Consider the following 18,830-nt stretch of genomic DNA (forward strand, 5'->3'; position numbering starts at 1 on the left):
CCAGAACACCTAGAACTGATCATTCATGGCCGATATTTGTTCATCTCAAGATACTTCCAATAAGAAATCTTTATGTTTATAAAGTATTGAAGCTTTTTTTTCTTAGGAGTTTGAATGAAAATCTCATGAGAGATGTGAGATATAATTTTAGACGGTTTATGGTTCAGGTTCCACATTCGAATTTAACGATATTCCAACATTCATATTATTTTAATGGTCCTAGATTGTTCAATCTAGTGTCGCAATATCTAAATTGCCAGGAACTTTCACATTCATTTCTGAAATGTTTGAAAAACTACCTGCTCAGTGTTAATGACTGTGAATCATTTCTGAAAATTGTAAGATGATATTCCTTAATAAGAAATCCCATTATTTATTATTATTAAATCCTGAATAAAAATCTAATTAACATATCCTTTCTTAGAGTATGCATTTTGCATTGTAAATTTTCTATTTTTTGGTTTTATCTCTGTATGCCTTTTATTTTTCTTAATGTAATCACTTCATCCTTGTTTTCATGTGATGGGCTACCGTAGCAGAAAAAAATGTATTTTCTTTTAAGTTATAATTTATTATGCCAAGTTTATTTATAGAGCGGAGCAGCCTACTCCTCTGAGTATTTTTAGTTGTTTTATTAGGAGTAGTACACCCCAATCGGGCTTATGCCTAGGGGTGTCCACTTTTATTTCACATTTTTTTATATCTTTCTTTTTTATTCTGTATTATGTTTGTTTGTGAAATAAATGAATTGATTGATTGATTGATTGATTGATTTCTGAAAGCTCATCGATATAAGATTGTTGCATTCCTTTTGTCAGTAGAGAGAATCTCTCAACTATTTCCTGATGAAAAAAAATTCAATTTAATAATTCACCACAAATTAACGGCTTTCTGACAAGTTATACTCATTAAAATATTGACTGATAACTAAACACTGAAGATGAATGAATATCTCAAAAGATAACATTGAAATGTAATTGAACATATTATTTATTTATTAGGTTAGCAAAAACAATACAACGATCGGAGAAGAAAAAACAGGCTATTGCCCAAAACTTTTTCAATTTCCTAATTCAGTTTCGAATTATGTTGCCCTCCTTCCCTTTTGGAATAATCCATCCTTTTCTAGCCAATGAGAGCAAAGACATGCATTTTATTTTCATGCTACTGTAGTAATTTTGATCGAATTTTTATCTGATAATGTGTGTGCTTGGAACAGAGGTACAAGAATCTCGCGAATCGTGGAAAAGGACCCGGCGTCTCTCACAACAGCAGCCGAAGACAATCCGTCCTGACAACTGGGAAGGCAAGCAGGCGGCGGCAAACTACGAAAATTTGGAATTGGCGCGCTCCGTCGACCACTCCCCATCGACCAATCAGAAGCCGAGCAGCAATTCGTCCTCCAATCAGAAGCCGAGAACCGGCGACAGCAGCAACTCATCCACCAATCAGAAACCGAGAATCGGTGAAGCTAAAACGGTGAGCTTTGAAAGGAGTAATCTAGCTTCCCCTTTCCAAAGTGACACTAAAAATAGTGGGGTATCACCACAACAAACCCTCGATTACAGTGAAACAAACAGCAAAACTCAAAACCCTGGAGATTTGTTGGAGGCTTCTCAAGAAAACTTCTCCTTCCTACATTCCCAGCACCGACAACAGATCTTCAGTAGTAAACACTCGGACAGTGGGTATGACACCCTCAAAACTGGTCCTACCATGTCATCAGATCCTGAAGTGAGAGATCTCCTGAAATTCCGCTTCGACAAGAGCCAGGATCTTACAGTTTACCCAGTGCAGGTGAAACAGGGCAAACCAGACCCCAGTAAAGAACCGTGGCAAACAAAGCTGGATGAGTCAAGGTTGATCAAAGAGTATTCCTATCAGTACATAAAGTTGAGCAAAGAGGATGGGTCAAACGAGGATGAGGATCCAATGTTGAAACAAGATGGTTCACCACCACAGAACCTAGTTCAGCATCGGATAAAAGCGTTTGAAGGTTCCGGAGAGGAGGATAAAGATGAGAAGTGCAAGGATGGTAAACTGAGGATGCAAGATCCGTTGAGAGTGACGTCACCAGTGTATCATCCCAATGAAGCTCATGTATCAATGTTGAGGAGTACAGACAGTCTGACGCCTTCACCTTGTGACCTGAAACAGTCCACCCAAGAAAGTACAAATCTACGTAGAATGAGGAGAACAAGTCTCCATGGATTTGCTTTGGGTGATGCAACTTTAGCATTGGACGAAGATGCAAAGATTGTGATGGAGGAGGAACGTTTCGCAAAGAAAAGTAATCCGAAATCAGTGAGGGATTTGTTGGCTGATTTTGAGAAGAAGTCTCAGCTAGCTAAGGAGCAACTGGCGGCTGAGGAGCGGAGTAGTGAAGAAAGCCCTGGTAAAAGATGTGTGTTCAGTGACACAGAAACACTGCTGTATGATACATCCAGTGACGCTGAGTGTCACTCAAATAGCGGATCAGTGTTGTCAAAAATCAGACGCCCAGAAATGTTGGTGAGTGAGGATGATGAGGAGGATAGAGATGAGGAAGTAGCTGCAGCTCTGGGAAAACGTGATACTTTCTTCAGTGCCTGTCGTGACCTTGGCAGGAAAACTGAGACAAATCCCAAACAGAAATCCAAAGCAGACAGTATCGAGCAAGGCTATCTAGATGCAAACGGTTATAAGCGGCTTAGTGTTGCTGATTCTATGATCACCCATGAGGATCTAGAATCACATTGCAGTTCACCGAAAACTGCACCAAAACGGGCTCCTTCAAGCTTAAACATTGGAAACGTGAGTGTGACAGATGTATTGGAAGAACATTACATGCCAATGACACCCTCAAAGAAATCTGTTCTGGCTCCCCCCAATGAAGGTGGTCTAGTAGCTCATACTAGAAGCAACTCTGCCTCACAAACACTCATCATGGAGAATCTGTTAGTCAATGAAGAAAGCTCCTATGTTGAAATGACTGAAAATGGAATGATTCGCTCTCTGTTAGCTCCTGAATCCAATAAAAAGTTTTCAACTAAATTAGAACTTCAAAGAATGGTATCAAACACTGATTCGGCCTGTTACACTGAGATCGATCAAGCAAACAAAATGGGTTCACCACTGAGTGCTCACTATGAACTTCTATACAGATCTGGAGCTGCAAATAATTCACAGACTGAGCCTCTATACATGGAAGTCAACTCTTTGCCAAGTGAGGAGAAGTGTTTAGATGCTGGTGCATCTCAAGGGGAGAGATCAGTGAAATTGAGTCATGAGTCTCTCAATAAACGTGAGGAAGCTGGAGATGGTGCTGAAAACCCTCATCCGGTTTCAAGAGCTGCCCTACCTGACATCTTAAACTCTTCCACGAATGTCACAAATCAGAAACAATCATCCATCAAGTCCGACAGTTCTGATGCTGATGATGAAGCATCAAAAGATTTGGACTCATTGGATGCTCCAAGACATCCTAGATTCAGTCTTTCTGACACATTCAGACCAGCTTCCTATTATCTGGGTGCTAGCATGGTTGAGAGAACCTTGGTTGGTATCAACAATTCAGAGCAACAAGACTCGTCTGACAGTGACCTGGTTTCACCTCCTCCCATACCCACAAGCCCTCCTCCAATGGATGACTTGGAAACTTCACTGGAATCAACAATTGACTTGAAAAAATCCTCACCTCTACACAATATGAAGAATGACAAAAAGGATTCCACTGATGGCCAGAAGGATTCAAAACTATGGAACTCAACCTTGTCTCACAGTGATGATACAATCACTGAACACATGGACAAATACTTCAGCACTTCGATTTCAAGACTAGATGAAACCATCAGTTCAGAGACTGATTCAATTGAATCGTGTAGGAGGGACAGATTGAAGCGGCGACCTGTCTCAGCTGATGTTCTACATAGTTTGAACAGACCTTATGATTTATTAGATCTTGAGGATGGCATGAATGTTGATTTGGATCAGTATCTGGCTGATTTGAATCTCATGAGTGAAGTCTCTCACAATATGCCTTTGAATTCCAACCACAGATTGTATCAGAGTGAGAAGTATCTCCCTGGTGAAATTCCAAGTCAAAGTGTACAAGATACCAACTCGAGGAATGTAAATAGCTATCAAATTGACAGTGATGAGGTGCAATATGAGAATCTTCAACTGATGTATCCTCAACCGCCTCCCACAAGCAACTCACTGGATGAGTTGAGTATTGAGCACGATGTAGATAACGATACATATATCACTTTGGAAAACCCAATGAATTTACCCGAGACCATGGTAATGGTTAGGAGACCAGAAGACAACCAAGAAGGGGCTGTTGATCAGAGTGGTGCACCCTATTACTATGCAGACCTCTTGAAGGGTGATCCCAATGCAGCCCATGTTGCAGTGGACAACATAAACATTATGGCCCACAATTCTAGTCAAGCAGTGAGGAATCCTCGTGTGGGATCTATGTTGAACAATCAGAGAGAAAGTCCTGTTGAGATTATCTGCTCAAACAAACGCAATGATGTGGGTCGTAAGGTGAATCAGATCCATGGTGCTGTTGGCAGCACTTACCCCGAATTGGAACAGATGGATGATGCTGCTAGGTTGGCACTTGAACTGAGAAACTCAGCCAGGTTTTTGAGTGACAAATCCGAGTTTGTAGATGAGAGGAACCTGTATGAATCAAACACCTTGCGACGAAAAACTGTGTCAATGTCTGCAGGTGACTACCGCAGTCAAACACCTGATGCACTAGGAAACACAACTAACTCGCACAACATCTACCCTCATGGAATCCGAGACAAAGATGTATCAAGCAGACAAACTACAACTCGGAGACGAAGTCGATCGTTGGAAGGTCTGCTGGATGAACCAGACTTCCAGATCCCACCAGAGCCTTCTAGAAGCACCAGAGTTTCACCAGGCAATGCTATCTCCAGACTACTACAAACAACACGTCCTCAAACACAAGCTGTGCGAACATCAACTGCTAACATCCCACAGAATATTGCTTCAAGTTCGAGAGCACCAGAACCCAGAGCTCCCCCGCCTCCTCCTGATGTGTGGGAAGAAGACACACTATGGAGAGAGAATCTGAGGAGAGCTAGTTTGAGACACACTAGGTCATTAGATGATTTAGACAGAGATACACCAACTGTTGAAGAGGCACCAGCTGTTCCCAAACATCATCAAACTAATCAACCAGATCCTCAACATGTACCATCAAATCAACAGGTGTCACCTCATCAACAAGCACTACTGCAACAACAATACCACCAGGTTCCACCCCATCAGACACAAGCCCAACAACAAAAGGTTACACCACAACATCCTACAATGGTTCAACAAAAATATACTCAAGTACCACCTCATCAACAACAGTATCCTCAGGCACAACCAAATCAACAACAATATCCACAAATACCACAACAAGCCAAACCACAACGAGCATCGGCCACTCAACAACAAACTACCCCACCACAACAACAGAATAACAGTTGTAAGTTGAGTAGGGATGTGACATATGTGAATGACAGTGTAGTCCATAGACGTGTGAACCATAGAGAGTATGAAGAAGATTATAGAGAGGGAAGGTCGAAGATGGCCGCTTCTAGACAACCCCCAAGTGTGAATGGTGGAGGGGATGATGATGAAGCATTGTATGAGAGGTTGGTGAGGGATGATAGGGATGGTAGTTTACGTGGAAATCAACAACAAAGTGTGGGAAATGGTGTTGATGTTAGAGAAGTGGGTGATTTGGGGAGAACAGGAAGTAGCAGTAAACCAGTTCCAACTGGTTCCAACAGTCAACCACAGCCTTATAAACCGGTTCCAACTGGTTCCAATGGTCAACCACAGCCTTTCATACCGTTTCAAACCGGTTCCAACAGTCAACCGCAGCCTTTCAAACCTGTTCAAACCGGTCCCAACGGTCAGCCACAGCCTTTTAAACCGGTTCAATCTGGTCCCAACGGTCAGCCGCAGCCTTTTTTAGACATAGGCTGGTACCCCACCAGACCGCCGTCGTTCGAGATCGACCGCGAGAAGCTAAGGCAGTGGGACCTGATGTCCAGCGCCCCATCAGGCATGGTTGGAGCGGGCCGCATGGGGGGACGAATCCCTGCCAAAAACCCAGCGCTGTCGCCTCCAGGGGCGGACCCAGCTGCCCCCCTGGATCCCAACCGACCCTTGGACCTGCCGCCAAACAGTTCACAAGGTAAGTGACTCACTTATTTTTCCTCTTTCTGAGTAATTGTGAAGGTGATTCACATTATTTCTCTATCTTATTCACCATTTTTATTTTATTCGTTAACAGTATTAGATAACATTTTCACCATGTTTCTTTGAAGCTACAAGGTTGATGATAGATCTGTTTTCTTTTTCTGAGTAGTTGTCAAGGTGATTTATTTATTCATCTTGATTTGTTGATAAACAGTATTGGAAAACTTATCCACCATGTTTTTTGAAGCTACAAGGTCAGTGACAGATTTTACATCATTCATTCACTTTGATACACTATTTTGATGCACAGATACTTTCTTCAGAACTTGAGGTGGATCCCCACATATCACAATCAGTAAGCATGTCGGGTACAGTGAGAATATTATTCCCATAAGTTATATTCCCATTATAACTTATGGGAATAAGTTATAATATAACTCGTTTCTAATGGGATTATTCATACTCGTTCGGCCGGGCTGAGTGGGAAGAGTACCAGTATAACTCATAGGAATTCCCACTGACATCATGAGTGGAAATATAATTTCCATGCATTCTAATGGGACAATTCACATTCAGCTCAACTGTGCGTATGAATAGTCCCATTATAGCTTATGGGAATAATATTTTCACTGTACCGGAATAACGCTTACTGATGAACTATGTGAAGTTCCGCCTCCATCCATGCACCATTTCTCTCGAATGTACAAGTTTGGTTGCAGGTTTCAGTCACTATTTATTCAATTCAATGCACAGTATTTTGACAGTAGTTTCACACAGGTATATTCCGTTTCTAGAGTGAGATAGAAGTTCTGTGATAGCTTTCTTTTATTGGAATGATCTATAGCGATATCCACGTCAGAGGGGATGGAAGGAGGGCATTGTTGCCAATTCTCCTCTCCCAGGCAGAATGGAAGACTAATTTAGATGTTATCTAAATTGATTGATTGAGTACTTTATTTATGTAGATTACAATATATACTGGCTTATACACTTATATACAATAGCTTACAATACAGCAAAATTATAGATGAATTTACATAATATAGACTAAGAAGATAATTATTGAACTGTATATGATATGAAAAAGTAATTTCTAGTATAATAACTATAGATAATTATATTGTTATGCATCTACATAAATTGGCGGAGCTTTGGACATATCAATGTCCATTCTTCGGAAAGAATATTAAAAATATCCTCCCCACTAACTCTCTACCAAAAGAGATAGAAAGAGCTAAAGACACGAAAGAGCTAAATATCTCTAAATTTGAGATAGAAAGAGCTAAAGACACGTAATAAAGAAATACGTTGTATATTACTCCATGCTGAAGTTATTCTTATTTTATTTCTCTCTAGAACACTATAATGATGTGCTTTTTATAAAAATGAAGAGTAAAGAATGTAGAATGAACACTCCTCGCAAATCGAATCTGATCCAGATTCAGAGCAATTTCCCAAAATTGTCATTGTCGATCACTGATCAGTTGTACAGTTTTGAAGACTACAATCGATCGATTTGATGTGCTCGCTTCTATTCTACAACTATATATAAAATAGATACAGTCACCTTTCAATATAGATATAGACATCATACAAGAGTGCTTGCTTTCAATGAACATCTATAGATATATAATAGATACAGAGACCTGTGGATATAGATATACTAGAGACGCATTTGTAGACGGGGTCCGTGAATGCTAGATCTTATTGAACAGCTGTAGATATAATAGATACAGTCACCTTCTGATATAAATATAGACGCAATACGAGAGTGCTTGCTTTTAATGAACATCTATAGATATAATTCTAATAGATACAGAGACCTGTGGATATAGATATACTAGAGACGCATTTGTAGATGGTAGAAAGAGTTAGATCTCATTGAACAACTGTAGATAGAATATATAGAGTCACCTTCTAATATAGATATACACCTAATACAAGAGTGCTTGCATTTAATGAGCATCTATAGATGTGTAATAGACACAGAGACTTGTGGATATAGATATACTGCAGACGCATCTATGCTCGATTTTATTGAACTGCTATAGATAAAATAGATCCAGTCACCTTTCAATATAGATATAGACGTGACAAAAGAGTGCTTGCTTTTAATAAACATCTATAGATATATAATAGATAGAGAGACCTGTGGATATAGATATACTGATGACGTATTTGTAGATAGAATGCTCTATAGAATGATTATACTGTATTGAACAACTGTAGATAAAACTGATACAGTCATCTTTTAATATAGATATAGACGAAATCAAAGAGAGTTGGCTTCTATTGAGTAAGTGTAGATATACAAAGATATAGACGTAGAGGTAATGGTGTTACTCCAGTTTGGAGACCCGTTAGACCGCATAGATATTTGGCTCGACTTGACTACACAAATACGTGACAAGCGGGGTCCGTGTTTACGTTTGCTACGTGATTGTTCGGACAAGCGACTGCGCCTAGTTCGGACTATTTGTGCCTTGTCCTCCCGATAGTCCGACAGTTGGAATGTCATGTAGTATAGATGTCAAACAGAAGTTCCGATCGGTTACTTGCCTCTAGTGAGGTCCACGTTATTTGATTAACATTGGTGTTGCTATCCTTGTCTATCATTCGACAAAGCAGATTGTGCTATCCTCTTCTACCTCTGCAACGGTGCAGATCGTTTTTCACCAATGTACAAAAATATTATTAATTAATAGACTACTTGACTACTGAAATTCTGAATGATTTGACAGAACTGAAAACTCGACCTACTGGAATCTTAAAGAATTTAAAATGGGCTTATAGCAATCCTCGGTAAATTAGAATCTTTATGGAGAAGTTAATCAGTTGAGTAGTTGAGACGTGATGATGCGTCATTCGTGAATTTCCTATCCCGTACGTGTATAAGCCAGTTCTTCCCTTTATTATATTACTAGCCGTCAGGCTCGCTTCGCTCGCCATATCCGTCTAGCCAGGGGGCTCCGCCCCCTGGACCCCCGACTGGATCGTCCAAGAGTGAAATCAGCAGGCTCGCTTCGCTCGCCTGCATTTTTCATTTGAGCATTTTTATCATATGTTAGGACAATCCAGTCGGGGGTTCAGATTAAACGTCTGGCTAAACGGATATGGCGAGCGAAGCGAGCCTTACGGCTAGTAATATAATATTCCCAGGATTGAAGTAGCAGTGCCCAATCAATTATTTTTCCGCGATAAATCCATTTAAATCTTCAACTTGGTGCCAACCTAACAAAGTCAACTCAACTTAATGCCAACCTGACAAAATTATTAATTTAGTTGCCAGTTGACAACTGTTTCGAAGAGGTAGGTACTCTATCTAGATTATAGTTCTATAGTAACATATGATATGGAAATTTCAATTATAATTAAGAGATTGGAAGAAGAATATACATGCTAAAAGACGAACTTTAAACCCTTAAAAACAACCCTTAGAGTTGAAATATTGCCAAAAGATTTCTTAGTGCGCCTCTAAAGGGCCAAATGAACATACCTACCAAATTTGAACGTTTTTGGTCCGGTAGATTTTTAGTTATGCGAGTGAGTGAGTGAGTGAGTGAGTGAGTGCCATTTCGCTTTTATATATATAGATAGATAATTGAAAAAAAAATATTTTATTAATATGTTTGATAAAAGTCGTAGTCTTTCTATACTTCGGATTCAGATGAATTTATTTATTTCATTGACAATCATAATTATAATATATAATATGATTGGGAGAAGACAACAGGCATAGCCCAAAACTGTCTTCTCCCAAATTTTTACAAATAAAAGTTTCAAAAAAATGAGGTAAAAATTTCACTTTTCACTTAGTTCAATTTCCATTTCAAAACCAATTACTAAACTAAAAATTTTAAATTTTGATATTCAAAACTAATTAAGGTAGGCCTACCTAAACTAATTTAGATGAATCTCTGTAATCTTTGAGTTCAATTTCTTCGTTCTATTCTTCTTTATTCGATTTCCTCATCCTGATTTGAATCTCCCCATTTATTAAGATTTTTTTTATAGCACCTAGTTAAAGATTAATAAGCTCTTCTATTTTGACTTAAATTGGTAAGAATATTGTATGTGAAGGTATAACCCATTGCAGTTAAGCTTCCTATAAAGGAAGAATTAAAAAAAAGTGATATCGGTTCAGAGCAGAGAAGTGCTATAAGATGTTGCCTAGTATGAATACTTGATGGTAAAAACTGCAGTCAGGAGATGAGTTAACATGTGAATTATATCGCCATGGAGAAAAATCGAATACTGTATCATCATTTATCAAACATATCTCACCTTATATGAGAGAATTAAATTGAAAATTGACGATTATTTTTAGCATAAAAGGATAATAATATTATTTATCAAGATGATTCCAACGCTCTTATATGGCTCTGAATCTTGGATACCTAGGAAGAAAGAATAGAGTACGTTACAGGCTGCCGAAATGAGGTTTTTAAGAGCAGTAAAAGAGTGCACAAGGGAAGATAGGCTTCATAATGTCGATATAAGAAGCGAGCTCAACATAATCTCCATATGGCAGAAGATCGAAGAAAATCGGCAAAACTGGAAAGAGCATGTTGAAAGGATGGAGAGCGACAGGATTCCCAGGGCAGTCATGTTGTATAACCCGGTTGGGAGGAGAAGTGTGGGCAGACGCCGTGAAAGATGGATGTGATGGTGAGTTTGAAGTCGGAACAGGCAAATTGCCTAATCCTTGTAAGAAGACGACGACGATTAAGATGATCATTTAATCCACTCATCAAATCTCTTCGCTAATTTGGGTTGAGTGGTAGAGGGGGGCTCTTGTTGCCTCATCTTTGCCCTCAACACTTGTAATATTCCAGAGTTTGATGAATAAAGACAATTATCAATCTATCTATCTCATTGCATCTCATTGCTATTAGTAATTTCTGTCGGTTGTAGGCTCAATAATGATGAAAATTTGGTACTTTATTCAATCATTCAGAATTCCACAATTTTCATAAGTGTGCCACAGGCTTGTAAGCCCATAACGGTTATTGAACTGAGTAAAAACTGCTGGGTCAATGATAATATTTTAAATTGTTCATTTTCCATTTTGAATGGTGACTAACAAGGATGATTTAACTTGATTTGATAATTTCTTATATTGTTTATGATCTATGACAAAACTCAATCTCCACGACACGGGTTGAAATGTTTTCGCGAAAAGTAATGAATATCACAAATTGAGAGATTTGTATTGTATTGGATTGGCATTGGGAGTCCTATGAGATAATAATAATGATAATTAAACACAATAATAAATAATGAGACATTTTCCATGGATACTCTAATTCTTAATTCTAATTCTGCTCCCTCCGATTTTAACTTCTATCAATTATTATTTTCATTCTTTTTCTCTACTTGAAACTTCTATAATACAAATCGCCTCTCTGCATTCTCGTGTCAAGAGCGGTTTTCAGCGTGCCCTTATATGTGTATTGAAATCTATATTGAAATTTAACAAGTCTATTTCTCGGTTTATTATATGGCCTAGATTCTTCTGAGCTTCAAATGAAACAGATATTTTTCATATTCATCCATTCATGCTCATTCTCAAGACGAGGCCTTCTTCTTCTGCTAGTGCCTATTCGTTCCGAATATTGGCGATCAGCCTGACTATGGATATCATATTTACAGCCATCCTGAAAATTGAATGAAAAAGACTAATTTCTTAGTCTTTTTCATTCAATATGAATAATTACCACAATATCAACTTCTCAACTACACAAAAAGCCATCCTGAAGTTCAGTTGTAGTGTTGGAGAACCAGGTACGCAGGTTTTTCAGCCATGATATTCTCCTTCTTCCTGGTCCTCTTCTGCCATAGATCTTTCCTTGGAGAACGGATTTCAGCAGGCCGTATTTTTTTTTCATTTCGCATGATATGGCCGAAATTTGAGCCAATCTCAATATATTTATGAGTCTCAGAGCATGCCTGAGAATCTAAATTCTCATTCCTGGAAGCGTCCTCTCCATGAATCAATCAACCCAAATTTTATGAATGAAAAACATGTTGTAAAGTGAATCCAGTAGATTTATTCATAGTAGATAATAATGGGATCATCACTGAACAGTTAAGACTCGTGTTTCGGATGGACATGTTAAGCCGTCGGTCCCGGCTGCCTAAAAAGCAGTCGTTAGGTCATGTCAGAGGCCCTGAAATTGATCAGTTGCGACCTGAAAACTCTGACACCAAACCTAAGCCAGACAGGTCACTCGATATTATTATTATTATTAGTTAAGACTCTCCAGGATTTTAAGTGAGGTCCACGTTATAATTCTCCTATCTTTTTTCACTGCCATTAATTATAACGTGTACCTTACTATAGTAGAAGTAAAACAAAAGTCATGCTATATCATCATGATAAGACATCATTATTGTATTGCTAGACTATATAATTGAAATTCTTTTTCAATATTTTTCCAATACTTTATAGTAAAACACGTGCAATAGTAGGATCATCATTAAACAGAGGAGACTTTCCAGGATAGAACAGTAGCAAGCTGGCTTGGGGTGTGGGCATGATTCCAAGTTATTGTCACAACAGACACGAAAGTTTGTTGACCTCTCTGTTGACATGTTTAGAATTTGTGGGTCGTGTTTTAGGCAATTGTGTAGCGTTCGCCAGACTACATCATTTAGATGTGTCATGTTTATTTATTCATTCATTTATTAGGTTAAAACATCATAAAATGATGAAACGATTGGAGTTGTTGAATGTTGAAGTTATTTATGTCTTTTGAAATGAGGATGTCACCACAAAATAATGATCCATCAAATATGAGGTAATATGAGTTGTTTATGCTCATTTTACAAAATATATGTTTCTCATCTTATAATATTAGAAACATAACCTATTTTTCGGACATTTTATTAATTTATCAAAATTTGGAAATGGAATAGATTTGGGCCAAGCCTGTTGTTCCTTCCTAATCATATTTATATGAATTGTGATTCTGTCCACGAATAAATGAATGAATATTATTTCAATGATGAGTGATCTTGTAGAAATGGATAGAAAATGGGATTGATGAATGAGGTTTCTCATAAAACATTTCCTAGCACTTGGAATGTGAAGACCATACATGATTATGTATCAGAGAAACTCATATCGTACAAATGGATAGATAAATTGATTAATTAGGCTTTTTATAAAGAATTCCCAGCTTTTTGAATGTGATGATCATAACATGAGCATGCTTCACAAAGAACTCATATTCAATTCACAAAAAGTAAGGCAGGTTCTATGATTCTAACAACCTAGTCATCAACTGTATCAATTGAAATAGATATGAATATATTATTCTATGGAACCTGGATCTCAATTTAATCTGAATCACTCATAAATTAGCTACCCGTACGTTCATACCAAGGTACCTAGAATACTGTACTCTATGTATATTGGTTCATACAGTGTGAAGTTTCTAACAATGGCATTTCTCAGTTGAAAAATTGTATTAGCGTTCGTAATAGAAGTCCATGTAAATATTGATACTTTCAATTCTTATAAGTTTTTGTAGCCTTTTCTTAGCACATCATCTTCCCAGTTATTATTGGTGACATTCACTTCATCTCGAACTTTAGTTCATCTTGATATTGATCACGAATGATAATTATAATATATTTCGCATGATGCTATTTGAAAGCAAAACCCCAACCTTTCTAATCTACTCTTTACCTTTGAAACTCAATTAAACAGAGCCTTCTAGCTTATATCGTGGTGTCGAGATGTACTGAAACCGAGAGGAACTGAGAACCTCATGTGATTATAATAAGTGGATAAAATACAACAAATTTGCCGTTACAGAAACTTATGATATTTATTATTAGGTAACTTGGAAAAAACTTTCTTAATCCACCACTCTTATAATTTTCGTTTACAATTAAATTCTCTTTATTCAAACCATCATATTCCAGCAAAAATTATATCATATTTTGTGTAGTTGAAAAGTTGATATTGTGGTAATTAAATGAAAGGACTAAGAAATTGTCAAAATCCACAGATTTTATAAGCAGAGATTATCAATCTCTGATCAGAGATTGACAATGGTGTAACAACCGAAACCGGTCTTTCCAACTTTCAAAAAATTATTTGGTGTTTGACAATTTCTTAGTCCTCTTTTATTCAACAATCAATCCAATATTTTGTTGAATATTCTTACAATTCCCTTGAACAATCAAAATTCATGTATGCAAAACATCAAATTCCATCAACAATTTATTTATTATTCTGTTAAATATTCTCTTAATCCACCACCTACTCTAACAATTTTCTTTAACAATCAAATCCTCTTCTCTACCCACAACCATCTAATTCAAGCAACTTAGTGAACAATTCAATTATTATTTTGTTTTCGACAATAGTCAACTCTCATACCTTCCCAGCAACGCCCATTCTCATGAAACCCACACATTCCCATCTTCACAGAATCTCTTTCATAGAAATCACGTGTCTAAATCACTCCAATTCTTTTGTGTTGTTTTGCCAATTGTCATTTCATACGAGTAGTCTACACGTGGACGGCAATGAACTCTCCTCAACTGATTCTCTCATTCTCTTAAAGAGAGAGTCTCTTTATCTCTGTCGCTCTTTCACTCTCATTCCCTCAATCTCTCTCTGTCTCTCTTTAACTCTCTCTCCCTTTGGTAGAGAGTTAGTGGGGAGGATATTTTTAATATTCATTCCGAAGAATGGACATTGATATGTCCAAAGCTCCGCCGATTTATGTAGATGCATAACAATATGATTATTATCTATAGTTATTATATTACAAACTGCTTTTTCATATCATATACAGTTCAATAATTATTTTCTTAGTCTATATTATGTAAATTCATCTATAATTTTGCTGTATTGTAAGCTATTGTATATAAGTGTATAAGCCAGTATATATTGTAATCTACATAAATAAAGTACTCAATCAAAATCAATCATTCTCTCAATCTCTCTCTTTCACTCTCGTTCTCTCTCTCCCTCTGTCTCTGTCTCTCACACTTATTTTCACACTCTCTCGCACTCTCTATCCATTTTCATTATAGAGGAATATCTATTTCCTTCTTCTCTTTTTCAACGCATCTCTATTCTTATTATATTGTGCCAACTTGCGTAGGAATCCAAATAATCCCACGCACCAATGCTATTCTACTATAGAGAGATTCACTGCAAACTGTCAGCATTATTTGAATGGGGAACTTTAATGTTGTTTATGAGGAATACTGCCACATCAACCTGAAAATTCACCGAGTAATATATTAACTTTGTCAGCATGGATTTAATACAAAGCCAAATTGACTCTATCTACAAGGAAAGCTGACTGGTTGTGGTGAATCTCGATGTTGGTTGAAGAATTCGTCGTCTATTTTTATTGTTCTTGTGGCCGAATGTAAGCACGTGTCAGGGCATTGTCGTAGTGAAAAAGTGACCTCACTTCAAAATGACAGTTGCTGAATTTTTTATTCGCTATTGATTTTTGTGGACGGTGTGTTCTTGGAAATGTGATTGACGTGCGTAAGTTTATAGTGGAAGATTCCAAGATAACAGTTTTTCTCTCTAAAGCCTGGGGTTCTCATTAGTAGAGTTAGTGGTAGAGTTCCCTGGGCAAGTACCAACTATCTTGTGAACTCTCCCAATGAAAACGTTCATGGTAGAGTACTAGTTTTTAGTAGAGTAGAGTGGGATAGTACTCTATCACTTGCCTTCCCCCACCACCGCCTCTCACTCTACTCTACCACTACCATGCTAATGAAAATAGTCTCGAGCTAGAAGAGTGAAGTCTAAAATTGACATTTTTAGGTTAGTTCTGTTCACTATACGTACCTACTGTTCTTGATTGTAGTGAAAACAGTTACTCGACCAATTAAGTAGAGTAGAGCTAGTATGCCAGTTACTCGACCACTAATTCTACTAGTGAAAACCAGGCTTAAGTACTTTCGTAATGGGTATCAATATTATCGTCCCCTCGGACTAGAGATTTCTTAAAAAATATCAATCAGAGATTTGAAAAATGTTTTATCTCCTTCTCGGATTTGAGTTCAATCAGTATATAGTATTCCAGATTCAAGCCTTTTTGAATAGCCCTGGTTGTTTATCTAGTCCATGATTCTACATTGTCAATCAGACAGTTGAAATTATCTTCTCCTCGGACTTTAGATCAATCAGAACAATCTAATCAAACATTCAATTCAATTTATTTATCAGTTTTTCTCACACATTATTTGAGTTTGAAGATGAACCAAGTCCTTTGTTATCGGATCAGTAATCTCTTATTCAAGACGAATCTTCGACTTCAGTTCTACTCAAAGTAGACAAGAATTAATATGTATTTTTTCTCGTGAACAATTCAACTCCCATCTTACAATTGTTGAGTTGAGTTTGATAGAAACAAATAGGTGGTCAGATCATGTCCTTAGAATGTCTCAAGACAGTCTCTCATTGAATGCTCTACTCCACAAGCAAATAGACAGGAGAAATAATGGTAGACCGAGGAAGAGATGGAAAATCCATGACGAAGATAGTGATGATCTTACAATTGAATTCCATATTTCAATTCATTGCTATTTCACTATTTACCCCAAGAATTAGAATACGTTCTTCAGAAATTCCTGGTTAGGATAGGCTAGCACAGTGCTTGCTTATTGCGTTTATTTATTTGAGTATATCGTTTAGCAAAATGGAGTTCGTTGTATGATGCTACTGCTTCAGCCAATGAGAGCTTGCTTCTGTTCTAGTGTACTCGATTGTGATTGGTCGACGTTTACCCATCTGTCCACCAATAGAATAAGAGAGAGTGAGAAAATGTGAGAGGGGGCGTTGCTTTCTGGGAGCAGACTATTCTTTGTTTCTTAACACTGATCATTTAAATCTGTTTATCATAGCATAATTACTACCTAGTACCATCTTACTCTGTTTTTTAAACTATGTACTTGAATGATGAACCGAAATTTTCGGACTGGCTATTTCTATCTCATTCATATCTTCCGTATGATTTTAAACAATTCCATTTCATTCTTCTCTCTTTTCTAAAATAGTGTGAACTACCTGACTATATAGTGGTTAGAGATTGATAGAATGTTCTAATAAGGCTTCAGATCATTGAAGCATTAATTTTTGCATTTACCTCAGTATGTATTAGCCTGTCACCATGGATGCCGGAAGCCTTTTCGTCTAATTTATGTTAATTGAAATACTGGACTACTTATTCAAACGAATTGCGGCAATATGTAGTCAATTTCTTGTAAAGCACAGCAACATTTTGTCGTCAACTCTGAAAAACCTTGTTTTCAACATTTTGTCACCACCTTGTGGAAATCCTTGTTATCAACATATTTTTTGTTCCCAACTAAGTTTGGGGAAACACTGAGAAAGTTGCCAACAAAACGTTTCCCCTCTTCAAGTCGACGCCGTCTACACTCTCTAGGCAGAAAAAATACTTCGTATCCACAATGAACAACTTTTTTATAGGAAAATATTTGTGAACAATATTTTGACAACTACTTTGGTGTAAACGCAGCTTCACATGTATGATCTCTGTAAGCATTGATTTGAATTGAACACTTCATTATGAATCATTATGGTTTCATTCTGAAACTTATGATTTGTTTGTTCCTGCAAACATATTCATCATTTTCAAATTGAAAACCTTCCAATCTACCTGAAATTTTTCAATTGAAAATCTTCATCCCCTTATTACAATCATCTTGTTATGTTTCAATTATCCTTGTGTTCCTAATGCTTGAATTATTCTTGTGTCTATGAAATTAATTTGATTTTGCAATGTTCCAATGTGACACTTTTGAGGGGTAAATCTCTAAAGTATAGGAAGGTTACCATGACAACAGTGTATGTCTCTTGAATCTATTGAGGTGCGAGAGTATGAATCACACGCTGTGTTGCTTACATACAGAAAACTCACTACGCAATCTGTTGCTTACTTTCAGCAAACTACTGCAACACAACACGATCTGTAACACGCAGGATTTCCCTCCAGTGAAAATAAGAATTCTCTTTTTTATCAGCTCTTTCTTATTCGGATAAAGTGAACTTGGTCATGATCTCTCTCTCTTGGTAGAGAGTTAGTGGGAAGAATACTTCGAATATTCTTTCCGAAGAATGGACATTGATATGTCCAAAGCTACGCCAATTTAAGTAGATGCATGACAATATTGTCATTCTTTTTTATCTATAGTTATTACAAATTGTTTTTTTTTCATATTATATACAGCTCGATAATTATTTTCTCAATTTATATTATGTAAATTCATCCATAATTTTGCTGTATTGTAAGCTATTGTATATAAGTGTATAAGCCAGTATATATTGTAATCTACATAAATAAAGTACTCAATCAATCTTGTCTTGTTACATGGGTAACATGGGTGTATTTTTAACTGGTGGTTATGACCACTTATATTACAAAATTATGAAGGGCCTATATAAGAACCTTTCTCCTATACTTTTTACTTTCCTTGCCCTATTACCATAGGTAAGGAAAGTATTGCTTTCCCAAAAAAATTAAGGTACCCAAATCTCAAGTTTTCTAAACGTTTCAAGGTCCCCTGAGTCCAAAACCATTATTTTTGGGTGTTAGTCTGTGTGTGTG

General features: G+C 37.2%; 1 protein-coding gene across 7 annotated transcripts in view; it reads left to right on the plus strand.

The window, feature by feature from the left end:
• Window positions 1-18,830, plus strand: part of LOC111059440 — a 233,925-nt gene that overhangs the window by 150,897 nt on the left and 64,198 nt on the right. For all 7 annotated transcript variants that reach the window (XR_005572588.1, XM_039438622.1, XM_039438623.1 and 4 more), the window contains one exon: window positions 1,220-6,211. Coding sequence is in view for 6 of the 7 variants with exons in the window: in XM_039438622.1 (XP_039294556.1) it covers window positions 1,220-6,211 (4,992 nt within the window). In the remaining variant the exon portion in view is untranslated. The remainder of the gene's footprint in view (window positions 1-1,219; window positions 6,212-18,830) is intronic.

This window comes from Nilaparvata lugens, chromosome 12, assembly GCF_014356525.2.
Source record: "Nilaparvata lugens isolate BPH chromosome 12, ASM1435652v1, whole genome shotgun sequence".
NCBI classification, from domain to species: domain Eukaryota; kingdom Metazoa; phylum Arthropoda; class Insecta; order Hemiptera; family Delphacidae; genus Nilaparvata; species Nilaparvata lugens.